Source organism: Chlorocebus sabaeus, chromosome 6, assembly GCF_047675955.1.
Source record: "Chlorocebus sabaeus isolate Y175 chromosome 6, mChlSab1.0.hap1, whole genome shotgun sequence".
In the NCBI taxonomy this organism is placed as follows: Eukaryota; Metazoa; Chordata; class Mammalia; order Primates; family Cercopithecidae; genus Chlorocebus; species Chlorocebus sabaeus.
This window is the reverse complement of record NC_132909.1, coordinates 47887657-47914851: the sequence shown is the minus strand read 5'-3', so window position 1 is coordinate 47914851 and position 27195 is coordinate 47887657. Positions and strand designations below refer to the sequence as shown.

General features: G+C 46.1%; 1 protein-coding gene across 1 annotated transcript; it reads left to right on the top strand.

Annotated features, from left to right (window-relative positions):
• The first annotated feature begins 9606 nt into the window (after positions 1–9606).
• Positions 9607–24019, top strand: TEKTL1 (tektin like 1). Its single transcript, XM_037992070.2, has 7 exons — positions 9607–10277; positions 12884–12988; positions 19993–20191; positions 20892–21058; positions 21154–21249; positions 21350–21463; positions 23349–24019. Exons 1-7 carry the CDS (start codon positions 9708–9710, stop codon positions 23598–23600), a joined length of 1503 nt encoding a protein of 500 aa, XP_037847998.1. The 5' UTR covers positions 9607–9707; the 3' UTR covers positions 23601–24019.
• Positions 24020–27195: the final 3176 nt, after the last annotated feature.

Sequence of the window (27195 nt, the reverse complement as noted above, 5' to 3'; positions counted from 1 at the left end):
TCTGCAATATATTATTATTAACTATAGTTGCCACGATGTATAATAGATCTGTTGAACTTACTCCTCCCTTCTAACTGAAATTTTGTGTCTTCTGACCAACATCTCCCCAACTGCCCACAATCCTAGCCTCTGGCAACCACCATTTTATTCTGTTTCCACGAGTTTGACTTTTTTACCTTCCACATATAAGTGACAAGATGCAGTATTTGTCTTTGTGCCTGGGTTATTTCATTTAGCCTAATGTCCTCCAGCTTCATCCAGGTTGTTGCAAATGACAGGATTTCCTTCTTTCTAATGGCTAAATAGTATTCTGTTGTGTGTATGTGCCACATTTGCTTTATCCAACCAGATGGACTCAGGTTCATTCCATATCTTGGCTACTGTGAACAGTGCTGCAATAAACATGGGGAGTGCAGATATCTCCTTGACATACTGATGCCATTTCCTTTGTTGATCATTACGTTTTCACACAGAATTATCCCCATGAATCTCTGTTCTCTTATATACAGGGCTAACTTGTCATAAGGACAGCAGTAGGATCCACCCTACTCTAGTACCACCTTACCTTAATTACATCTGCAACGACCCTAATTCCAAATAACATCACATCCACATGTACCACGGGGAGAACTCCAACATACCTTTTTTGAGAGGCACAGTTCAACCCATAACAGTAGATAAGGTCTTTCATCAGTTCTTCTTCACACCTAATTTGGGTTATCCCACAAACAGAAAAGATGTTTGAAGGTTGAACAGCTAGAACAGGAATGTTCATAGCAGAAGCAGAAGAAAGTCCTTGGTTGGTCCATGCACAAGGAGTATGTTTTAGCATGGCAGAGCAGTCATCACTATGTCATTCAACAAACAAATATTAAGGGTCTACTTTGATCCAGGAACCGGGCTGGGAACTGTAGATTCAGTAATAACTAAGACAAATGAGATACCCACCAAGTAGCTGACATTCTAGAGAGGGAAGCAAAATAATTACAAACTGACAACAGCTGTGAGGGGAGGAGGGCTGGAGCATAGCCCGGTGGTGTGAGACCTCAAACCAAGTAGTCAAAGAAGATTTCTTTAAGAGATAATATTTGAGCAGAGACCCAAAACAAGAAAGGGAGTAAGCCATATAAAAATGCAGAGTAAGAACATTTCAGAGGAGAAAGAACATTTCAGAGAGAGGAAAAACAAATGCAAAGACTATGAGATTAAACACAGATGGTGAGCACATCATGACTGATACTTTCATCTCTTTGGACAGAGATGTGGGAGACGGAAGGAAAGGTGGGATGGGACCAGATGGTAAGAAACTGGAATTCTGCAGATTATGGTAAGGAACTTGGATGCCATTCTAAACTTGAGGCTCACTTCATTGAACCTACCCATGGGTTGTAAAGCCACAGTCTTCCTAACCTTTGTATTTTCTTGAGACAGGGTCTCACTCTGTCACCCAGGCTGGAGTACAGTGGCACAATCAGGGCTCATTGCAGCCTCGACCTCCCTTGGCTCAGGTGATTCTCCTTCTTCAGCCTCCAGAGTAGCTGGAACCACAGGCACACACCGTAATCCCCGGCTAATTTTTCTATTTTGTGTAGAGCCAGGGTTTATCATGTTGCCGAGGTTGGTCTCAAACTCCTGGGCTTAAGCAATTCACCTGCCTCAGTCTCCCAAAGTGCTGGGATTACAGGTGTGAGCCACCACACCTGGGCCTAACCTAACTATTAATACCCAAATTCACTAATGTGAAAAAGATTTTCCAAGGAAAAAGTGAGGAATGAGAAGTGAATGGAGAATGAAAGCTTGATGTACACGCTATTTCTCTTATTTTATTTTATTTTTGTTTTGTTTTGTTTTGAGACAGGATCTTGCTCTGTTACCCAGGCTGGAGTGCAGTGGTGCAATCATAGCTCACTGCAGCCTCCAACTCCTGGGCTCAAGCAATCCTCCCACCCCAGCCTCTTGAGTAGCTCAGATTCCAGATATGCACCACCACACCCAGTTTTTTGTTTTGTTTTGTTTGTTTGTTGTTTTTTTAAGAAACAGGGTCTTGCTATGTTGCCCAGGCTAGCCTCAAACTCCTGGCTTCAAGCAATCCTCCTACCTCAGCCTCCCAATGTGCTGGGATTGTAGGCATAAGCCACCATGCCTGACTTGGATTTCTTTAGAGTGAGCAAGTGAAAGTACAAGCAAGAGAGAGCAGAACAGAAGCCATGATCACTTTGTAACCTAATCTCAGAAGCGGCATCTATCACGTTTGCCATAGCCTTTTGGTTACAAGTGAGTCACCAGGTCCAGCCCACACTCAAGGGATTACACAGGACATGAAGATCAGGAGGTGGGGACCATTCAGGACCATCTAAAGATGCCTAACCCAGCTGAAAAAGAAACCCACCATTTTTGAGGGGTGGATGGCGGACAACCGGATAGTAAAGAACACAGAGTAGAGGTGAAAAAGGAAACATGTGAAAGAGCACAGGGGAGGGGATTCAAGTCACAGGGGGCTGACAATTTCAAAGCTCCCAGGAGGTCAAGTTGAGCAGGATGGAAAAGAAACTATGGAATTTGTCCATTGCAGGAAGACATTGATGATGGATGCCTGAGCCATTATTTTTGTTTGTTCGTTTGTTTTTGGTTTGTGTTTTTGGTTTTTGTCTTTTTGTTTTTGGTGGGGTGTTGTTGTTGTTGTTGTTGTTGTTTTGTTTTTTGTAATAGAGCCTCTGTCTTGCCCAGGCTAGAGCACGGTGACAAAATCTCAGCTCATGGCAACTTCTGCCCCCCGGGTTCAAGCAATTCTCATGCCTCAGCCTCTTGAGTAGCTGGGATTACAGGCATGTGCCACCACTCCCAGCTAAGTTTTGCATTCTTGTAGAGATGGGGTTTCACAATATTGGCAAGGCTGGTCTCGAACTCCTGGCCTCAAGTGATCCGCCTACCTCGGCCTCCCAAAGTGCTGGGATTATAGGCATAAGCCACCATGCCTGGCCTGCCTGAGCCATTTTAAGGGATTGATCGAGGGTACAGCCATAGACACAGGTCCTTGTCACTCACTGACCAGCAGGGTCACTGCCTTTGCAGGAGGTGACAGGGAAGAACCAGGAAGCACCTCCTCTCCCAGCCTGGGGCTTCCCACTGTCTCCTGACACCTCCACCAGAAAAGCGACCTCATTTCTCAAAGACAAAACAGATTCTAGGTCATATCCCCCTGGAATGAGAGACCAATTGATGTGATTATCTCCAAGAGAAAGAGGGGCACCTACTAAAAGTAGAATCTGGTGTCCCAGAAGGGAAGACATCGGGGAACCTAAAAAGGGGTCTCTGATAATTACCTAACAAGATTTCACAGCGAAGGGCATCTCCATGTAATGCCAAAAACAAAAAAAAAGAAAAAAGAAAGAAAAAGAAAAAAGGCTAGAAGTTTTAGAAGGTTCTCCTTCTTCATCCATTCTGCAATTTCACTCAATTTCACCCAAAAGCAGAATTCTGCTCCCTACATTGCATGAATCAGTATATTGAACAGGTGGCCCCAGCAAGGATGGTTGCAAAAACGAATTTCTGGAAAGTGTTCTTTATTATAAAAATCAAGAGAGTTGCCAGGTGCAGCGGTTCATGCCTGTAATCCTAGCACTTTGGGAGGCCAAGGCAGGCGGATGGCCTGAGCTCAGGAGTTTGAGACCAACCTGGGCAGCACGGTGAAACTCCATCTCTACTAAAATACGAAAAATTAGCTGGGCGTGGTGGCGCCCAGCTACTCAGGAGGCTGAGGCAGGAGAATCGCTTGAACCCAGCAGGAGGAGGTTGCAGTGAGCCAAGATCACGCCACTGCACTCCAGCCTGAGCAACAGAGCGAGACTGTCTCTAAAAAAATAATAATAATACATAAATAAAATAAATAAAAATCAGAGAGCTAATTTCACAAAGAAATATAACTCCCTATTGGCCTGAGTTAGAAGTATTTGGGCTTTAGCATACTGGAAGGAGGGAAATATGTATAACTATAATTGTGTACATGCACACACACACACACATGGAGGCATGGTGGGGGAATGAATGTGGAAAAGGTTAGAGTGAAATCAAGAGCAAGTTCAGAATAGGTATCTCTGGATAGTACAATAAAAAATAAGGTGTTCCATAGAGACCCAACTCTGGTGAATAAGGGCAAAGAAGTTGAGGGCCAGGTGCAGTAGCTCACGCCTGTATTCCCTGGCTTGAAGTCAGGAGTTCAAGACCCAGCCTGGGCAACACAGCAAAACTTCATCTCTATGAAAAAAAAAAAAAAAAAAAAAAAAAAAAAAATTAGTCAGGTGTGATGACATGCACCTGTAGTTCCAGCTACTCAGGAGGCTGAGGCAAGAGGATCTCTTGAGAGCAGGAGTTGGAGACTTTAGTGAGCCAAGATTGTGCCACTTCATTTCAGCCTGGGTGACAGAGTGAGACTCTGTCTCCAGGAAGAAAAAAAAAGATTCTTATTCATTTCATTATGTTTTCCCATATTTTATACATTTTATACAATGTGCATACATTGCTTTCATAGCTTATTTGTTAGTTTAAGAGAGGTATTTAGGCTTGAAGAGTAGTGAAAAATTTTCCCAGTCCTCGGGCTTATGTACATAATGTTTCTGTAGGATTTTTTGAACATCATTGTTTCTGTTCAGACCCACGTAGGTGAATCACCTGGAAACTGAGAGCTAATCCCAGCCCAGTAATGAATGGTTCCTTCCAGACAGTCCAGGCGCAGTTGCTCACATCTGAAACCCCAGAGCTTTGGCAGGCCAAGGCAGGAGGATTGTCTGAGCCCAGGTGTTTAAGACTAGCCTGGGCAACGTAGCAAGATCTTGTCTCTACAAAAAATTTTTTAAATTAGCCAGGCATGGTAGCACATGCCTGTAGTGCCAGCTACCCAGGAGGCTGAGGCAGGAGGATTGTTTAAGCCCAGGAGTTCAAGGTTGCAGTAAGCCATGATGGTGCCACTGTACTCCACCCTGGATAACAAAGCAAGACCCTGTCAAAAAAAAAAAGAGGAAAAAAGAAAGAAAAAAGCAGAGCACGGTGACACATGCCTATAATCCCAGCACTTTGGGAGGTTGAGTTGGGCGGATCATCTGAGGTCAGGAGTTCGAGAACAGCCTGGCCAACATGGTGAAACCCCATCTCTACTAAAAATACAAAGAATTAGTGGGACGTGGTGGTGGGCATCTGTAATCCCAGCTACTCAGAAGGCTGAGGTAGGAGAATCACTTGAACCCAGGAGGCAGAGGTTGCAGTGAGCCGAGATTGCACCACTGCACTCTAGCCTAGGCAACAAGAGTGAAACTCTATCTCAAAAAAATAAAAATAAAAAAGCAGATAACTCACCTGTTTTTCAAATACACATCAGGCTAGAGAAGTGTCCCAAATGGGTCATCAAAGCCAGGAGCTAGCAGTGAGGTTCTGGAAGTTGATATAGAGAACAGAAGCTGGGGTTGGGAGATGGAAATGAGAAGTTGGCCCGATTAAGCAATGGTCTGCACCAATTTCAATCCTTAGATAATAGTATCGTATACTAGCAGCACGTTGGTGTCAGTGTGTTGGACTAATAAAAAGCCAGAATGTAACAGTCTGCACCCACTTCCATAGCCCTAACGCATTTCACCATAGAGTCATGTGGAAGCCAAAATCCTCACATATAGATCTGGCATGAGAAAGCTTCCTAAGTGTGTCTCAGGTAGCTTGGTACAAGTTCTGCCCAATAGAGGTGCTTCATACACCAGGCAGCAAGCCTACCCAGATGAGATCCCCTGGTTGGGAAGGTGGAAGTACTTCACGAACAAAGCAAAGGTAGATGGCTGTGTGCAGAAGGGCATCTCACGTGAGGTGTCTCCCAGGGTCTTTGTGAAACCCTCTCTGGACCGCTTCTGGTTTTGAAATAGCTCATTCGTGGGTTCATTCCATTAATAAAAGTAAAAAGTAAACACTTACATAATGCTTACTAGGTGTCAGCCGAGGTGCTAAGCACTTCATTCATATCAGCTCATTGTCTCCATGGCACAATCCTATTATCTGAGTTGACAGATGGGGCAACGCAGGTACAGAGATGTTACGTAAATTGCTCGAGGTCACGTGGACAGTAAGTGGCAGAATCATAATTTGAATCCTAGCTCATCTGGATCCAGAATACAGACCATAATACTCTCCTGATGCTCATGAAAATTTGTTGAACCAGATACCACTGGTCCAAGCAGCAAATGACTGTGCTAACCCCATATTCCCAAGCCTCCATCACCAAATGTTATCTGGCCCCATCTCTTGCTAGTGGCCCTAAAGAACATAATGGTGGGTCTCCAGAATGGCTGGTGTGGGAGTCGCTGGTTGCCCATCTTATTCTCCCCACCCCATTACTGAATGATGCCTTGGTTACAAACCCAGGGTCATTCATTCTTTCTTGATGGTCGCACCTCTCATTCACTCAATATGAAAGTATTTGGACAGGCACGGTGGCTCATGCCTGTAATCCCAGCACACTGGTAGGCCGAGGCAGGAGAATTGCTTAAGCTCAGGAGTTCAAGACCAGTCAGGGAAACATAGCAAGACTCTGTCTCTACAAAAAAAAAAAAAAAGAAAAAATTAAAAACTAAGCCGTGCATGGTGGCACATGCTAGCTATTCGGGAGGCTGAGAGTGGGAGGATCCCTTGAGTCCAGGAGGTTGAGGCTGCAGTGAGCCATGATCTTGCTACTGCACTCCAGCCTGGGTGACAGAGTGTGACCCTGTCTGAAAAAATAAAATAAAATAAAAATAAAACATTTATTGATTCTTCCACTTATATATTCATCTAATAAATACTTACTGAGTGCTTGTCATGAGCCACTATCTGTGCTGGGTGCTCGGTGGTGGAATACAATGGTAAATAAGAGAGGCAAAATCAATGCCCTCATGAAGCTCACAAGTGAAAAACAAATGTCCATCACTGGTCAGATGGATAAACAAAGTTATGATATATAAATGCAATGGAATATGATTCAGCCATGAAAAGGAAGGAAGCACTGATCCATGCTACAACATGGACAAATCTTGAAACCACGATGCTGAGTGAGAGAAGCCAGATACAAAAGGCCATATAGTGTGAGATTCCATTGACATGAAATGTCCAGAACAGGCAAATCTATAGAGACAGGGAGCAGATGAGTGGTTACCAGGAACCGAGGGGACAGGGGAATGAGAGTGAGCGCTCGTGGGGATGAGATTTTATTTGGGGGTTGGTGAAGTGTTTTAGAACTAGATACAAGTGGTGTCTATATATATATATTTATAATATATATAATATGTAATATTATATATATTAATGTAATATATAATATATAATATATAATATATATATTATATATATTTATATTATATTTATTTATATGTTATATATATTTTATTTATATGTTATATGTATTTATGTTATATTTTATTTATGTTATATATATTTTATAAATATAATTTTTTATAAATAAAATATATATTTATGTTATTTACAAAATATAACATAAATATATGTTTTATATAATATATATTTATAATATATATTATATATTATATAAAATATATATTGTATATTTTATATATTATATAATTAATATACAATATATATTTTATATAATATATATTATAATAAATATATATTATATATAATTTATAAAATATATTGTATCTTATATATATTTATATATTATATAATTATATATCATATATATTTATATATTATATATTTATATATCTTATATATTTATATTTTTGTATATATTATATTTATGTATATCTTATATTAAATTTATATATATTATATATGCTATCTAGAGAGATCACATAGATATGCTATCTAGAGAGCATATATATCACATAGATATGCTGTCTAGATAGCATATATATATATCAATACAAATGCCCTATATATAGCATGTCTGTCACATAGATATACTATCCAAATATCATATATATCACATAGATGTCTACATATATCACATATATGATATCTAGAGAGCATATATATCACATAGATATGCTATCTAGACAGCATATATACAGCATATCTATACCAAATACATATGCCCTATGTATAGTATATATATCATATAGATATGCTATCTAAATAGCATATATATCACATAGATATCTAGATATCCATAAATATCACATATATGCTATCTAGATAACACATATATCACATAGATATCCTATCTAGATAGCATATGTATAGCTTATATGTCACATGCATGTGCTGTATATATAGCAGATACATATCACATATATATGCCGTGGAATACTTAGCCATAAAAAACAGTGAAATCATGTCTTCCGCAGCAACATGGATGGAACTAGAGACCATTATCCTAAGTGAAATGGCCGAGAAATAGAAAGTCAAAAAAACTCATGTTCTCACTTCTAAGCGGAAGCTAAACCATGGGTACACATGGACAAGCAGAGTGGAAAACAGACATCGGAGGCTCCCACAGGTGGGAGGGTGAGAAGAGGGTGAGGGATACAGTACTACCTATTGGCCACAATGTACACTATCTGGGTGATGGATGCACTAAAAGCCCAGTCTTCAACACTACGAAATATATCCACGTAACAAAACTGCACTTGTACCCCAAATCTATAAAAATAAAATTTTTTTTAAGGCTCTTAATTCTTCTAGGGCAAGTGGGAGATGCCCAAAAGTTATAAAGTAAACCAACAAATGAATAAGATAATTTCAGATAGCGGTGAGTGCTGTGAAGACACGAAAGAAAATGTAAGACTAGGCTGGGAGAGGTGGCTCTCGCCTGTAATGCTAGCACTTTGGGAGGCCAAAGTAGGAGAATCACGAGGTCAGGAGTTTGAGACCAGCCTGGTCAACATGGTGAAATCCTGTCCCCACTAAAAAAAAAAAAAAAATACAAAATATTAGCTGGGCATGGTGGTGGGTGCCTATAAGCCCAGCTACACGGGAGGCTGAGGCAGGAGAATCTCTTGAACCTGAGAGGTGAAGACTGCAGGGAACCCAGATCACACCACTGCACTCCAGCCCAGGCGACAGTGCAAGACTCTGTCTAAAAAAAAAAAAGAAAAAAGAAAGGAAAGGAAGAAAGGAAGGAAGGAAGGGAGAGAAAGGAGAGGAGAGGAGAGGAGAGGTAAGACTAAAAGAGCTACTTTTGGGTAGTCAAGAACAACAAGAACCCAGCCAGCAGAAAGCTGAAGACTGCAAAGTGGCCAGCCATGGGAGAATTCTACGAGTTCCGGAACAGCAAGTCCCAAGCTTCCAAGTGGGAAAGCGCTTAGGACATCCTGAAGCTGAAAGGCCATGTGCTGGAAGGTAACAGCGAGAGGAATGCCTGGTGAGAAGCATGGCCCTTCTTCCATGCTTACCGACATGCGACAGAGTGTGACCTGGACAGCTGGAAGCGCTTAGGACATCCTAAAGCTGGAAGAAGGGCCACGTTGCTGGAAACAACGGCGAGAGGGACGCTAGACCGGCTCTTTCTCAAGGAGTCAGGATGCCAACGCACTTAGGCCAAGTTCCAAAGCAAAGATTCCATCCTACTCCTCCCCCCACCTCTGGAATTCCACCTTCCTTGTTGCGCCCATCGCTATGGTGACGGGCTCCCTCAGTACACTCTCTCCACAGGCCAGGAAAGAGTTGTGTGTCTTTGGGGTCCCTTCTGATCCGCCTGGGGGTCCCCGGCCAGGCCGAGGGACCAAGCAGGGACCATGCGCGTGTTGGCACCCCCGGTAGAGCGCAGCCAGGACACACGCATTGGGGCCCCAGCATGGCGCGAGGCAGCTCAGGCCATGTCGAGAACCGCGCACATCCTGACGGATCGCTGCGGGCAGGAGGCGGTGACCATGTGGCAGCCCAAGGACAGCGTGCTGGACCCGAACGTGGCGCACCACCTCGGCCGCGCTGCCTACATCCAGCCCTGGCGCTTCCGCGTGGAGATGTTCAAAGGCGGCGGCACCGTGGAGAAGCCGCCGCCAGGCGAGGGCGTCACGCTGTGGAAGGGCAAGATGAAGCCGCCCGCCTGGTACGCCCGCCTGCCGCTACCATTGCACCGCAAAGCGCGCGCCCTGCAGACCACCGAGGTAGTGCACGCGCACGCGCGTGGAGCGCGCCTCACCGCCGCCCGCCTCGGCCGCGCGCAGCACCAGATTAACGGGCGGGTGCGACAGCTGCTGCGCCAGCGCGAGGTCACCGACCACAGGCTCAGCGAAGTGCGCAAGGGCCTGCTTATTAACCAGCAGAGTGTCAAGCTGCGGGGCTACAGGCCCAAGTCTGAGAAGGTGGGACCCTCCTCCCCGCCCCCAACCCCAGCCTAATTGCAAAGACTGAGGCCTTCGTTATGCAGTGTTCAGCCCCGGAAAAATCCTTTCCATACTTTCGGAGGGCGAGGCTGATGGATCACCTGAGGTCAGCAGTTCGGGACCAGCCTGACCAACATGATGAAACCCCCGTCTCTACTAAAAATACAAAATTAGCCGGGCCTACTGGCGCATGCCTGTAATCTCAGCTATTTGGGAGGCTGAGGCAGGAGAATCACTTGAACCCGGGAGGCAGAGGTTGCAGTGAGCCGAGATCACACCATTGCACTCCAGCCTGGGCAACAAGAGCAAAACTCCATCTCAAAAAAAAATTTTTTTTTAAATCTTTCCATAGAGAGAACACCCAACTCTGGTGAATAAGGGCAAAGAAGTTGAGGGCCAGGTGCAGTAGCTCACGCCTGTATTCCCAGCAGTTTGGGAGGCCGAGGTGGGAGGATTGCTTGAGGCCAGGCCTTCCAGGTTGCAGTGAACTATGACGGCACCACTGTACTCCAGCCTGGGTGACAGGTGAGAACTTGTCTCTGCCAAAAAATTTGAAAAGTTAGCTGGGGGTGGTGGTGCACACCTGTAATCCCAGCATTTTGGGAGGCCAAGGCAGGAGGATTGCTTGAGTCCAGGAGTTGGAGACCAGCCTGAGCAACACAGTGAGACCCTGTCTCTACCAAAAAAAAAAAAAATTTAATGACCCAGCGTGGTGGCATGCATTTATGGTCCCAGCTACTTGGAGGCTGAGGCAGGAGGATTGCTTGAGCCCAAGAGTTTGAGGCTGCAGTAAGCTATAATCAGACCAACTGCAATCCAGCCTGGACAACACAGTGAGATCCCATCTCTCAAAAAATTGGAGGAAAATTAGCCAGGTGTGGTAGTTTGTGCTTGTAATCCCAGCACTTCAGGAGGTCAAGGCAGGAGGATTGCTTGAGGCCAGAAGTTTGAGGTCAGCCTGGACAACACGGCAAGACCCTGTCTGCACCAAAGTTTTAAAAAAAAAATAGCCAGGCATGGTGGTGCATGCCTCTAGTCCCAGCTACTTGGGAGGCTGAGGCAGGAGGATTGTTTGAGCTCAGGAGTTCAAGGCTGTAGTGAAATATGATAGGGCCACTACACTTCAGCCCGGGAGATAGTGAGACTCAAAAACAAACAAACAAAAAAAAGGTGATGGAGACAGGCCCAGGAAGAGATGCCTGAGACCCCATGACCCAAAGAGTGAGCCCTGTCCAAGGAGATGAGATCCCCAGCTTCCCTGCCCTAGGGGAGAAAATTATCCAAATCTCCCAGCCAGGAAGAGAGGGTGCAGCCCCTGATTCAGACTCCATGAAAATCTCCCCAAAAAGTAAAACCCACAGCCCTCAGTCCAAGCACAAAATCATCCACCCAGATCCCAGGCTCAGAGGGTAAGACCCTTCCATAGGTGTGAGACCCTCAGTGCCCCAGTCCTAGTGAAAACACTCTTCCAACTCCCAGCTGAGGAGAGCAGCTGATACCCTGGTCCCAACCCAGGTGAAACTCTCCCTAGAATGTGAAATAAAACCCAACTCCCCTGGCTTCAGGAAGTGAAAATCCCTGCCCCCAGACCTCATCTGTGGTGAAAGGAAGAAGTCCTCCCTGCAAAGAGAGACTTCAGACTCCCAACCCTCACACCCAAAGGTTGAGGCCCCATCCAGAGAGAAAGAGTGAGACCTCTAGTACCAGTCCCGGTGAATCTTCCCCTTAAAGTGAAACCTCAAATCCCCACCCCAAAAGGTACCAAAATTCCAGCCTCCCGGGGGAGAGATGGGACCCCACCCACAGAATGGGATTCCTACCTTCAGCCCCCAGATCCAAATATTAAGACTCCAAAAAGGTAAGCCCTCATCATCCCTATGATATGATCCCTCCACCTGTAGCCAGGGAGAGGAGATAAGACCATCACTGAGGAAGGGGTGCCCTGCTCCCAGTCTCAGGGGGTGAGAACAACCCTCCCCCAAGTTGAGACACCTTCATCTCAGCCCCCTGGGCTCCTATCTGTAAAAGGGAGAAGCCCCCAATCTCAAGCTCCAGACAGCACGACCCCCCCAAGTAGCCGGGCGCGGTGGCTCACGCCTGTAATCCCAGCACTCTGAGAGGCCGAGGTGGGCAGATCACGAGGTCAGGAGATCGAGACCATCCTGGCTAACACAGTGAAACCCCGTCTCTACTAAAAAATACAAAAAATTAGCCGGGCGCGGTGGCGGGTGCCTGTAGTCCTAGCTAACCGAGAGGCTGAGGCAGGAGAATGGCGTGAACCCGGGAGGTGGAGCTTGCAATGAGCCGAGATGGCGCCACTGCACTCCAGCCTGGGCGACAGAGCGAGACTCCGTCTCAAAAAAAAAAAAAAAAAAAAAAAAAAGACCCCCCAAATGAGAGAGCCCACTGAAAAAATCAAACCTTCTCAAATAGGGAGACACCTCACCCAAAGGATGGGGGTACCCCCAACTTCATCCTTCAAACTCAGAGTTTATGAGGCTGGCAAACCCTCTACCACCCTGGAAAGAGAAATCTCTTCCCAGCCCTTTCCCAAGGATGTGAGGGATTCTTTCCTTGTTTTCTAGATCCCTGACAAAGCTGACAGTATGCTTACATGGGAGAAAGAGGAGCTGAAAAGCATGAAGAGGAAAATGGAGAAAGATATGGAAAAATCAGAGGTCTTACTCAAGGTTAGGGGTGCCTGACGACAACTCACGGGGGCTGGAGGGGGATCCCTGTCTGCCTAATGGACAAACCACTCTGACCTGGGGACTGTCACAATAGCAATTCCTTCAAGCCACACTGACCTTTGTGAAATGGAAAAAGTGAGGCCATGGGAAATGAAGTTGGGTCTCAGAATAACCATGAACACCCACTCTGTACCAAATCCTGTGCAGTCATTGAATCCACTCGTTAAGACTGTCCTGTGAAGCAGAAACTATGATTTCCTCATTAGAGATGGGAAAATTGAGACTCAGAGAGAGACGACCTCACCTAATAAGCAAAGTCATCAATGGCAGCGCTGTGGTTTCAGCCCAGGTGACTGGAGTCTAGATCTTTGCACTCTAACACGTGCTCCAGCTTCAGCCAGACTTGATCTCTCGCTGCATCCTGCGCGCTTGCAACGAGAACTTCTTCATGAGGGTGCAAATGAAGGGGGAAGAGCAGCCAGACTTCGGGGGCCTTTGGGACCTATTAGGGATTGCTGGCAACTTGTGTGCTTTCAACTCATCCATTTGATAAATACTAATCTAGTACCTGCTTCCCAGACACTGAGCTTGGCATCATAGATAAATTGGTGACTGAGAAAGAACTAGCCTGGCCCTTGAAGAGTTAACATTCTAGAGGCATTCAAAGAAAAGACAGGCTGGGGACTTGTTTTATTTCCTATTGTGAGATTGAACTGTCAAGTCTTTTACTGCTGTTGGACTTTCCTTGCTTTTATATAGAGAGCTCCGCAGCTAGACTACATTTAAACAAGCATTAGACCTTGAAGGCAGATACAGAACTAAATTATATTTCACGTAGCAAAGTTCAGTAAGGTTGTGTTGACTGGGGAGTGGGGAGAAGGGGAGAAGAAGCGACAGGCTGGGGGACAAGGGTGTGGACGAGGCAGGAGACTCAGGAGCTGGTGAAACGCTGTCCGCGGTGCTGAACTTGAGTAGGGCATATCTTCTGGCTGCTGTCATATTCTTTTAAATCTAATGATTCCTGAAATATCCTTCCAGGAAGTCAGAGGCAGAGAAGGGAGAAGCCCCTGAGGATGGACGTGGGAGCAAAGGGCTATAAAGAGGGAAGTGGATCATGCCCATAATCCCAGTACTTTGGGAGGCAAAGGCAGGAGGATTGCTTCTTGAGGCCAGAAGTTCAAGACCAACCTGGGCAACATAGCAAAGCCTCATCTCTATTTTAAAATAAAATAAAACTAGCCAGGCACAGTTGTACTTGCCTGCAGTACCTGTTCGTGAGGCTGAGGGAGGAGGATTGCTTGAGTCCAGGAGTTCAAGGCCGCAGTGAGCCATGATCATACCTCTGCACTCCAGCCTGGGTGATAGAGGAAGACCCTGTCTCCGAAAGAGAGAGAGAGAGGTGGGGAAGGACAGATGTAGATAGAAACAGAGACAGGCTGCTTGGCAGGATCTGGTCTGAATATTGCTGGAGAAAAATACCACCAATCAGATTTGTTTCAATTTAAAATCATGAAGTCAAACTTCAAATTGGCACTCAAACCTTTCCCACAGACCTCGCCTTAAGTCTCTAGAAGACTTGCTGACCTGCTGGGCAAGTGATTTCATACCTTCTCTTCCTTCAGTTCTCTCCAACTCTCTGTGCCTTCCTTGCTCTACAGTGATTTCAATGAAAACCACCAAAGGGAACCTCTCTCAGTTTTCCTCTGTCGATCCTATAATTCCACCCTTCCACCCTTCTGCATCATCAACATTTCCTTCTCTCTTGGCTCATTGTCACCAATGAACAAAAGGAGAGTTATTCTTTAATGGGTACAGATCTGTTTGGGAAGATGAAAAAGTTCTGGAGATGGATTGCAATCCAGCTTGGAAGACAGAGCAAGATTCTACATAAATGAATTAAGGAAGGAGGGAAGGAACAGAACAAGTAAAATTAATCTCCAAATCAGCTTACTGGACATGATGGTTGCACCACAGTATGAATACACTTAATGCCACTAAACTACACTTAACAAGGTTAAAATGGCAACATGTTATATCTATTTTACTACAATAAAAAGCCCGCCTCTCTTGGTCTACATGCCCCTCTAGATACCCGTTTCTCTAGTTCACTGGATCTTATCTGCGTATGTCAACTTGCTCATGTTGACTCCAGGCAGGCTCCTCAGCTAAACTGCATTTGAACAAGCATTGGACCTTGAAGGCCCATTCAGTACTAAATTATATTTCACGTAGCAAAGTTCAGTAAGGATGTGTTGACTGGAGGGTGTGAAGGAGGGGAGAAGAAGGGACAGGCTGAGGGTCAAGGCTGTGGACGAGGTAGAAGACTCAGGGGCTGGTGGAACGCTGTCCGTGGTGCTGAACTGGACCGCGGTCTTTTTTTTTTTTTTTTTTTTTTTTTTTTTTTGAGTCGGAGTCTTGCTCTATTGCCCAGGCTGGAGTGCAGTGGCGTGGCGTGATCTCAGCTCACTGCAATCACCGCCTCCTGGGTTCAAGCAATTCTCCCACCTCAGCCTCCTGAGTAGCTGGGATTATAGGTGCCTGCCACCACACCCAGCTAATTTTTGTATTTTTAATAGAGACGGGGTTTCACCATGTTGGCCAGGTTGGTCTCGAACTCCTGACCTCATGATCCACCTGCCTCGGCCTCCCAAAGTGCTAGGATTACAGGCGTGAGCCACTGCGCCCGGCCTGGACAGCTGTCTTGCTGGTCACTGTATTTTCATCAACTGGCACATCGCCTGGCATCAGTAGGGGTTGAATTAATGGTTGAGTTCATGAACAAAAGACTTTTTAAGTCCACTTTTTAACCCAATCAATAAATCCCAAAGATATCACATTCAGAGACAGAAGCTGGACATAAAGTATACACCCTGTAGGATTCCATGTATGTGAAGTTTTAGATTCAGCAAGGGTTTTCTTCAAGGTACAGTCAGTAAATGCTTTCTGCCTTGTGTACTGTGTTGTTTCTGCCCCAACTACTCACCTTGGCCAGTGTGCCATGAAAACAACCAGAAATGATATTCACACGAATGGGCATGGCTGTGTTTCAATAAAATTTTACTTACAAAAACAGGTCACCCATCCATAGGATGGAAATTTATCAACTCCTTAAGAACAGGCAAAACTCGGCTGGGCGCAGTGGCTCACATCTGTTATCCCAGCGCTTTGGGAGGCCCAAGCGGGAGAGTTGCTTGAGGCCAGGAGTTTGAGGTTAGGAATTTGAGGCCAGCTTGCACAACATAGCAAGATATCATCTCTACAAAAATGTTTTAAAAATAACTGGGCATGGTTAGCATGCACCTGTAGTCCTAGCTATTTAGGAGGCTTAGTTGAGAGGATCTCTTGAGCCCAGGAGTTTGAGGCCACAGTGAGCCAGGATCATGCCACTGCAATCCAGCCCGGGAGACAGAGCCAGATTCTGTACAAATGAATGAAGGAAGGAAGGACTAGAACAGGTAAAACTAATCTCCAAGTCATCTTACTGGAGGTGGTCAGGGAGGGAGAGAGGAAAGGGGAGCCAGAGAAATGTATGGCATGATGGAAATATTTTATATCCTGATGGAGAGTGTTTATAAGGGTGTATACATGTGCAAATGACTTGTTTTGATATAACTCTCAAATAATTGCAAATATCAAAGGAATATGATATGCTTCGTTTTATTGTGGAGGAAGTAAGATTTCAATGGCAGGATGCTGTCTAGATGAGATACAGCCTTGTGGGAGGGGGGAACTTGGAGAATAGCAGTCTCTTAATATTGATCAGAGCAGAGGAAGGGAGACTTCAAGGCTAGAGGTGGGGATGGAATGAGTGACAGTTGAGAATCAAGGGGGGGACACAGGAAGATCAAGATGTGGGTATAGTGAGTGCCAGCTCTCCATGTTACAGTGGGGACATGCATGAGACAGGTTGCTTTCTCAGGGTGCCAGAACAGAGCCAGGCACAGAAACCAAGCAATTGACACCCAGCACAGGGAAGCTGTTGCTGTCTCTCACTGCTCCCCTCACCCCAACCCCAAAGAGTCACTGAAGGCTTCTGAACTGGGTAAGGAGGTAGGAGATGTCTGAGCTTCAACTTGGAAATTGCTTCTTCTCAAGAACAACAATAAGAGCTGGCAAGAGGCTGGGTGTGGTGGCTCACACCTGTAATTCCAATACTTTGGGATGCTGAGGCAGGAGGATCACTTGAGCCCAGGAGTTCAAGACCAGCCTGAGCAACATAGCAAGACCCTGTCTCAAAATAAAAGAACAGGAAAGGGTCAAGAATGAAGTGACGGCCGGGCGCGGTGGCTCAAGCCTGTAATCCCAGCACTTTGGGAGGCCGAGACGGGCGGATCACAAGGTCAGGATATCGAGACCATCCTGGCTAACCCGGTGAAACCCTGTCTCTACTAAAAAATACAAAAAACTAGCCGGGCAAGGTGGCGGGCGCCTATAGTCCCAGCTACTGGGGAGGCTGAGGCAGGAGAATGGCGTAAACCCAGGAGGCGGAGCTTGCAGTGAGCTGAGATCCCACCACTGCACTCCAGTCTGGGCAACAGAGCGAGACTCCGTCTCAAAAAAAAAAAAAAAAAAATGAAGTGACAAAGGAAACCAATTTCTCAGAACCAATCCATATCCCAGCACTTTGGGAGGCCGAGGCGGGTGGATCACCTGAGGTCAGAGGTTTGAGACCAGCCTGGCCAACATAGCAAAACCCTGTCTCTACTAAAAAGTACAAAAATTAGCTGGGTATCGTGGCGCATGCCTGTAATCCTAGCTACTCATGAGGCCGAAGCAGGAGAATCCTTTGAACCCGGGAGGCGGGGGTTGCTGTGAGCCAAGATCGTACCATTGCATGATCTGTCTGGAAATGAGCAGACTCACTTTTACCTGGTTATTATGCACAGTGCCTTAAGCAGAAGACAACTTTGTGAATAAAAGTCTTAAGAATTTCTCTAGCTGGGCACAGCAGCTCATGCCTGTAATTCCAGCACTTTGAGAGTCCAAGGTGAGTAGATTGCTTGAGCCCAGGAGTTTGAGACCAGCCTGGACAACATAGTATGTAAGACCTTATCTCTACAAAATTTTTTTAAAAAAATTAGCCAGTGTGGTGGCATGTGTCTGTGTCCCAGCTACTTGGGAAGCTGGGGTGGGAGGATCACTTGAGCACAGGATGTCCAGGCTGCTATGAGCTGTGATCATGCCACTGCACTCCAGCCTGGAAGACTGAGTGAGACCCTATCTGAAAATATATACATATTACTTTCCTGGATTACCTGACATCCAAGTGAACAGCCAGCACCTGGGAAAAATGTAAGCAGAATTGCCTGACCTTTGACTCACATTTCCATGTTCCCATACCTTAACACACCTTCCCTTCTCTAAAAGCCACATTTAAGGGAATATCTATCAGCACCACCCACTCATCCATGTGTTTATCTGTAATGGCTATTGAGGAAACTGTACTGTTCATCGTTGTTTTTGTTTTTGTTTTGTTTTTGTTTTGAGACAGTGTCTCACTCTGTTGCCCAGACTAGAGTGCAGTGGTGCAATCATGGCTTACCGCAGCCTCAATCTCCTGGGCTCAGGTGATCCTCCCACCTCAGCCTCCTGAGTAGCTGGGATTACAGATGTGAATCACCACACCTGGCTAATTTTTTGCATTTTTTTGTAGAGGTGGAGTTTCACCATGTGGCCCAGGCTGGTCTCGAACTCCTGGCCCTAAGCGGTCCTCCCACCTTGGCCTCCCAAAGTGCTGGAATTACAGGCATGATCCACCGCACCCAGCCTGAATGCCGTGATATCTTCACAGTATATTCACAGGTCAAAACGTCAAGTTGTACACTTAAATAAATACAATTTTTATTTGTCAATTATACCTCAATAAAGCTGGGAAAATTAAGTGGAAAAGAACACATTTTAAGTGAACCTACTACAAAAAAAATGATAAGTATGTGAGAAAATGGATAAGTTACTTAGCTTGATACCATCCTTCCACATTGCATACACAAATTAAAGCATCACATTGCATGCCATAAATATATACAATTATTATTCAATTAAAAACAAAAATTTAAGTAAAAATAATAAAGTAAACCTTGAGGGGTGGTGTGATGTGAGTCAAAGGAGGAAAAAAATCTTTTTTCATAAGACATAGGCATGTCTCTCCTAAAAAAGATTTCATGAAAGAAAATATTTATCTGGAACACTGGGGAAATGAATTAAATTTAAAAATAGTTCCAGGCCAGGCACAGCGGTTCACACCTGTAATCCTAAAACTTCGGGAGGCTAAGGTAGGAGGACTGCTTGAGCCTAGGAGTTTGAGACCAGCCTGGGCAACGTAGCGAGACCCTGCCTTTACAAAAAAAATAAAAAACACAAATTAGCTGTCTCAGGAGGCTGAAGCAAGAGGATCACTTGAGCCCAGGAGGTTGAGGCTGCAGTGAGCTATGATTGAACCACTGCACTACCACCTGTGCAATAGACTGAGACTGTGTCTCAAAAGGATATACACACACACACACATATATACACACACACACATATATATATATATCTATAAGTAAAAGCCTTTACCAGTATCAAAAATATTAGGCACACTGCCTCACGCCTGTAATTCCAAAACTTTGGAAGGTCAGAGCAGGAGGATAGCTTGAAGCCAGGAGTTCAAGACCAGCCTGGACAACATAGCCACACCCTTTCTCTGCAAAAAGTTTTAAAACTAGCAGGGCATGGTGCTTTACTCCTGTAGTCCCAGCTACTCAGGAGGGTTAGGCAGGAGGCTCTCTTGAGCCCAGGATGTTGAGGTTTTAGTGAGCTATGGTGGCACCACTGCATTCCAGCCTGGATGACAGAGCAAGATTTTGTCTCTTAAAAAAAAAAAATGAGAGGGTCAGTTTCTGTTTAGAGGTAGAAACGCTTTACAGCCTATAAGCCTCAAGCCTGCAGCAGAGAAATCACTTTCATCCACTTCCCTCAACCTCCCAGTTCCCACTCTGCCTTCTCCTCCTCCCTTCTCCACCCAGACCCTGGCCTCCTGCCGAGACACCCTGAACTTCTGCTTCAAGGAGCGGCTGCAAGCCGTGGACCTCATGAACCAGCCTCTGGACAAGGTTCTAGAGCAGGCCGGACGCCACTCATGGGTGAACCTCTCCCGGGCCCCCACCCCACGCACGCAGGGTCAGAAAACGCCTCCTCCAGACCCTGTGGGCACCTATACCCCAGGTAGGAGTCCACTGTACTGGGTCGTATTGGTGCCCACCCAGATCCCCTTGACTGTCAGTGCAGCCCCTCATCCACTTGGCTGTCCCTTTCCTGGGAAATAGCCCTAGAGCCAATGGGAGGACTGAAAGCCTATCTTGCTAAGCACACATTGTTACTCAATTTTCCCCCTGTGCTCTCCTGCTCACACTCACTGAGGACTCAGTCATTCACAGGGTCTGCTCCTTTTTTTTTTTTTTTTTTTTTTTGAGATAGAGTCATGCTGTGTCACCCAGGCTGGAGTGCAATCACCCAATCTCAGCTCACGGCAACCTCCGCCTCCCAGGTTCGAGGGATTCTCCTGCCTTGGCCTCCTGAGTATCTGGGATTACAGGGGCCCGCCACCACGCCTGGCTAATTTTTGTATTTTTAGTAGAGGCGGGGGTTTCACCATGTTGGCCAGGCTGGTCTCGAACTCCTGACCTCAAGTGATCTGCCCGCCTCGGCCTTCCAAAGTTCTGGAATTACAGGTCACGGGCTCTGCTTCTAAGGAAACCAACCCAAGATGCTACTTACACTATCCCCCGCGCCCCTTGGGCTTTCACCCAGTCCCTCAATAAAACCCCCTAGCCCAGGGCCCACCACCACCTGAGAATAGAGAGAGGGACAGGGACTCTGGGAACGGAGGGCTTAGCGCCCCCAAGCGCGTCCTGGGCTTTTACAGAGTGCGCCTTGGCGCTAAATGAAGCCAAGCGGTTGTTGGTCGAGTCCAAGGACACCTTGGTGGAAATGGCAAAGAACGTGGTGGACGTCCGGGAGCAACAGCTGCAGATAAGCGACCGCGTGTGCGCCTCGCTGGCGCAGAAGGCGAGCGAGACCTTGGAGCTGAAGGTGAGCGCATTACCTGCGGCTGCGGGCAAGGGTGGGACGGGGAGGAGAAGGGGACTGGGAACCAGCGTTACCCCTCTGCGCTTCCCTGCTCCCAGGAAAGATTAACTATGACGTTAGGACTGATGAGGGGAACTATCCACCGGTGTACGAAATACAACCAAGAGATGTACACCACCCACGGTCTCATCAAGGTACGGTTCGGGGTGAGAGCCTTCGGAGGTGGAGGCAGGGGTGCCGGTGGGTGGAGACTGCGTTTCAATGCTCTTGCACACCGCACCCGCACCCCACCAGGGTCCTCTGTCGAAAGTTCACCTGGAGACCGGAGAAAAGCTGGACAGACCCCTGGTTCGCATGTACCAGAGACACGTGGGCACCCAACTCCCTGAGACTGCGCGCCTCGCGCAGGTAAACCCCCCTCCCCGATACCCCTGTAGGCGCAGCTGCGCCAATGGTAAGGCTCTTTCCTCAAGCACATCTGGACCAGGTATGATCCCCCGCTCACCCAAGTCGGTCTGTCCTTCAACTCCTGCCACGAAGTGGGGAGGGGAGGGGGCTTCAGTACCCACACGTGGCTCAAATAAGTCCCCTCAACCCCTATCCTCCCCTCTCACACACCCCCTCACTGTCCCACTCTGGCCTCAGTCTCTCTAACCTGTAAAATGAGGAGCACATCAGCACCCACTTCAGATGGTGGTAGTGAGAACAGAGGAGTTCATGCATGAAAGGCGTGTAGCATGGCACCTCCACAGAATACCCTTAAAGCAGCCGAGCTGTTGTTGTTGTTGTTGTTATTATTATTATTATTGAGACAGAGTCTCACTTATTATTATTATTATTATTGAGACAGAGTCTCACTTATTATTATTATTGAGACAGAGTCTCACTTATTATTATTATTATTATTATTGAGACAGAGTCTCACATTATTATTTTATTATTATTATTATTGAGACAGAGTCTCATTATTATTATTATTGAGACAGAGTCTCACATTATTATTATTATTATTGAGACAGAGTCTCACATTATTATTATTATTATTATTATTGAGACAGAGTCTCACTTATTATTATTATTATTATTGAGACAGAGTCTCACTTATTATTATTATTATTGAGACAGTCTCACATTATTATTATTATTATTATTATTGAGACAGAGTCTCACATTATTATTATTATTGGGACAGAGTCTCACTTATTATTATTATTATTATTATTATTATTGAGACAGAGTCTCACTTATTATTATTATTATTATTGAGACAGAGTCTCACATTATTATTATTATTATTATTATTGAGACAGAGTCTCACATTATTATTATTATTATTATTGAGACAGAGTCTCACATTATTATTATTATTATTATTATTATTGAGACAGAGTCTCACATTATTATTATTATTATTATTGAGACAGAGTCTCACTTATTATTATTATTATTATTATTGAGACAGAGTCTCACTTATTATTATTATTATTATTATTGAGACAGAGTCTCACATTATTATTATTATTATTATTATTGAGACAGAGTCTCACTTATTATTATTATTATTATTATTGAGACAGAGTCTCACATTATTATTATTATTATTATTGAGACAGAGTCTCACTTATTATTATTATTATTATTATTGAGACAGAGTCTCACATTATTATTATTATTATTATTGAGACAGAGTCTCATTTATTATTATTATTATTATTGAGACAGAGTCTCATTTTTTATTATTATTATTATTGAGACAGAGTCTCACTCTGTCACCCAGGCTGGAGTGCAGTGGTGCAATCTTTGCTCACTGCAGCCTTCCTCTCCTGGGTTCAAGCCATTCTTCTAACCCAGCCTCCCTAGTAGCTGGGGCTTACAGGTGTGTGCCACCACACCCAGCTAATTTTTGTATTCTTAGTAGAGACAGAGTTCTGCTATGTTGGCCAGGCTGGTCTTGAACTCCTGACCTCAGGTGATCTGCCCGCCTCAGCCTCCCAAAGTGCTGGGATTACAGGTGTGAGCCACCGCGTCCGGCCCTGAGCTGTTATTATTAAGCCCACTTCCTAAGGAGGCTCCTTCCTACACATCCTGACTAGACGCATTCCCCTCCCTTAGCCTGCCCTGTCACGGTTTTGTTTTTGTTTTTGTTTTTTTCAGGCGCACCTGGTCCACCCAGATGTGTTCCCCTCCTCAGCTGTGTTCCTTACACACACACGTGGCGCAGGGGTGCCTGCCCACCCCAGGTAGCTCCCTGCCTTCTGCTCTGCCTCACGGGTCTGCCCTGCTCCCTCTCCAGGGCACCGACAAGCTGCAGCGCCACATCACGCACCTGGAAAAGAACCTGGACGAGCTGCTCGCCACGCACAAGAACCTCACCTGGGGCCTCAACTGCAAAACCATCGGGCATGAGGTGGACGGCAGCGTGGTGCGCCTGCGCCTGCGCCAGCGGCAACCGCACGTGTGCTACGAGCAGGCGCAGCGCCTGGTTAATGACTGGGACCCGCGCACGCCGCCGCCGTGCAGCAAGAGTAGCATCGACCCCCAGTGACCCCAGCGTCCCCCGCCCCAGCTGGCTGGTTGGATACTGGCTGGGACCTCAGAGAGCAGATATAGCCCCATGGGGCCCTCTCTCTCCCCTGATGCACCCTCCCTCCAAGTGCCCTCTAGGAGAATTATAATTAAAAATAACAGTAATTATCATGTATTAGGCACCTACTGTATGTCAACCACTTACCCTAGGACACGTTATAGCAGCATATCCTGGTAGTTAACAGAATGGATTTGGGTGCCAGATGGCTGGGATTTAAATCCCACCTTCCCAGTTTTAAGCTATGTGGCCTTGGGCAAGTCACTGTCCCTCTCTGGCCTTGGTCTCTCCAATCTGTAAAATGAGGAGCATGACAGCACCCACTTCAAATGGTGGTTGTAGGCGGGGCGCGGTGGCTCACGCCTGTAATCCCAGCACTTTGGAAGGCCGAAGCAGGCAGATCACCTGAGGTCAGGAGTTCAAGACCAGCCTGGCCAACATCTCTACTAACAATACAAAAATCAGCCCGGCCTGACGGTGTGCACGTGGAATCCCAGCTACTAGGGAGGCTGAGACAGGAGAATCACTTGAACCCAGGAGGTGGAGGTTGCAGTGAGCTGAGATCAAGCCACTGCTCTCCAGCCCAGGTGACAAGAGCGAGACTCTGTGTCAAAAAAAAAAAAAAAAATTGGTGGCTGTGAGGACAGATGAGTTCATGCATGAAAGCCCTGTAGCATGGTGGTTGCATAGTATATCCTCAAGGCACCCGAGCTGTTATTATTGGCATCTCCATTTTACTGTTGAAGAAACAGGCACAGAGAGGCTGTGCAGCTTGCCCAAGGTCACACAGGAAGTAGCAAAGCTGGAATTTTCATTCCAGACTCAAGAGCCTGAACTCTAAGTGGAACTTCTAGGAGCTCTGCTCTGTCCTACCCCATGCCGTGTCTGGTCCTGAGCCCGGCACTGAGAATAAAGCAGTGAGCAGGGCTGATGTAGTCCCCACCCTCAGGGAGGTCACAGGTTGATCCAGTGCAGCTAACGTCATCCATCTGGGTGTGCCTCTGGTTCAGGTCCTTCTAGGTATTCCGGTAGCTTCTTGGACACCCTGCCATCGCAGGACCCCTCACGTTGAGCTATGATTCTTATCTGCTCTTCACAGGAAGATCCAGGGTATTGCACACATACAGAAGGAACGTGCATTACAGGCACAGATATCTCCTAAGCAACTGCTCTGTGTCAGAGGCGGTGTGAGGTGCCAGGGATACAGCGAGGATGTGTCCCTCCATCGTGGAGCTCACAGTGCCTATGCCAAGAATGGCCCTCACAAATGTTGGTATCTTTTAGGCAGTGCCAGCCAGTCGTATGGACCCAAGCACCAATATTTTGCAGAGAAGAAAATGAAGCTCATTTTTCTTCTCATTTTTCCCGGGTTACACAGTCAGAGATGGGTAAAGCAGGATTTGAACTTGTCATGCTCCACATCTCAAGCAGGGACCAGGATCTGAATGAGTCCCCAAAACAGCAGAATGGAGATTGGGTAAATTACGGCCATTGGACAGAAAAATGCATGGGCAAAAAGAGAGCCATCTGCCCAGGATGACAGAACTGGGTAGGAGTTCAGCTGGGGCTCAGCTCCATTGGGCTGACTCAGAAGCATTGTGGATCACAGCCAGCTCCCTTATGTCAAGACGGACTCTACAGCTTCGGGGTTACAGGCCCCCAGTCTCTCTGGGGCTCAGAATGAATTCCACATAAACTGTTCTTCTTCAAGCATTTCTTCCCAGTACCAGTCAGGATATAAACAGGAAACAGCACACTCCATTTGAAACAAGTTTAAGGGCCGGGTGTGGTGGCCCACGCCTGTAATTCCAGTACTTTGGGAGGCCGAGGCGGGCAGATAATTTGAGGTCAGAAGTTCAAGACCAGCCTGGCCAACATAGTGAAACTCTGTCTCTACTAAAAATACAAAAACTAGCCAGGCGTGATGGTGGGCACCTGTAGTCCCAGCTACTGAGGTAGGAGAATCGTTTGAACCCTGGAGGTGGAGGTTGTAGTGAGCTGAGATTGCCCCACTGCACTCCAGCCTGGGTGACAGAGTGAGACTCTGTTGAGATAGAGAGAGAGAGAGAGAGAGAAGTTTAAGAAAGAGACCACAGTAGTTGATGCTCATTATCCCCCAATTCACTTGCTAATTCACTTACCAAAATGTATTTGTCACTTCAAAATCAGTACTTGTAGTGCTTTCACGATCATTTGCACAGAGCCATGAAAACATTTTTAGCCACCTGATGCGCACATTGCCCCTCTGAGGTCAAACAAGATGATGCTGCCTTTTTGCCCCAGTTCTCTTACCGTAAACAAGTGTCCTTGTTGCAGCCTATTTAGCATCTCTCTTTTTTTTTTTTTTTTTTTTTTTTTTTTGCATTTTTGTGTATTTCATTGGTGATTTTTGCTATTTAAAATGACTTCCAGGGGTTAGTGTTGAAGTGCTGTCTACTGTCCCTGAACACAAGAAGGCTGAAATGTGTCTTAGGGGAAAAAATACACGTGTTAGATAAGCTTCATTCAGGCATGCATTAGAGTGCTGTGGCCGTGACTTCCGTGTGCATGAATTCATCACATATATTAAATAAAGTGTCTTCTTCTTTTTTTTTTTTTTTTTTTTTTTTTTTGAGACAGAGTCTCACTCTTTGTGCCCAGGCTGGAGTGCAGTGGTGCAATCTTGGCTCACTGCAACCTCCGCCTCCTGTGTTCAGGCGATTCTCCTGCCTCAGCTTCCTGCGTAGCTGGAATTAGACACGCACCACCATGCCCAGCTAATTTTTGTATTTTTAGTAAAGCGGGGGAGTTCACTATGTTGGCTAGGATGGTCTCAAACTTCTGACCTCAAATGAACTTCTGAGCACCTCCCTCGGCCTCCCAAAGTGCTGGGATTACAGGCATGAGCCACCGCACCTGGCCAAATAAAGTCTTTTTAAATAGAAACACACAAAACAAGTTTATGTCTTGATTCGTTGACAAAAAGGCTGTGACCAGAGGCTCACAGAAATCCAACCCTGTGTTTCCCCATGAGCCATGGTTCAGCATTCCCTGATGGAGGGTACGTGGTGGCTTTATAGACCATTACTGTAAATGACAGGAATTAGCTGTGTTTGCAAAGGTGCGAGCAGCGAGTAGGGAAACCTCAAAGGATAGCTAGCATGATAGCCACATGGTGGTGATTGCCTTTCCCACCTGTGGGTCTCAAGGGAAAGGGCTGTTAGCAGATGGGAACATCTAACTGTGTGATGCTGCAGTGTAGACACTGGGAAATGCCCCTACCCACCTCTCTGTCCATTGGTCAGTGTCCCCTATGGGCCGAAGCATCCTGCTGACTTTTGACCCTCATGCAGGTCCTTCCTGCGGCCGGGAATTATCCCTTTACCCTCACCTTTATCCATCCTGATGCCCAGAAATCTTGCATAGGATGCAAATACTCCCCTCGCAAGCAATGCCTTGCCCTGGGGTTTACAGCCTGCCACCCTCATCCTTGCTGACACCTCCCCAGTTTGTGACCTCAGCTCACACAATGTCCCTAAGCAGCATTTGCACAACTCCCCCCATTGCCTCAGAGCTG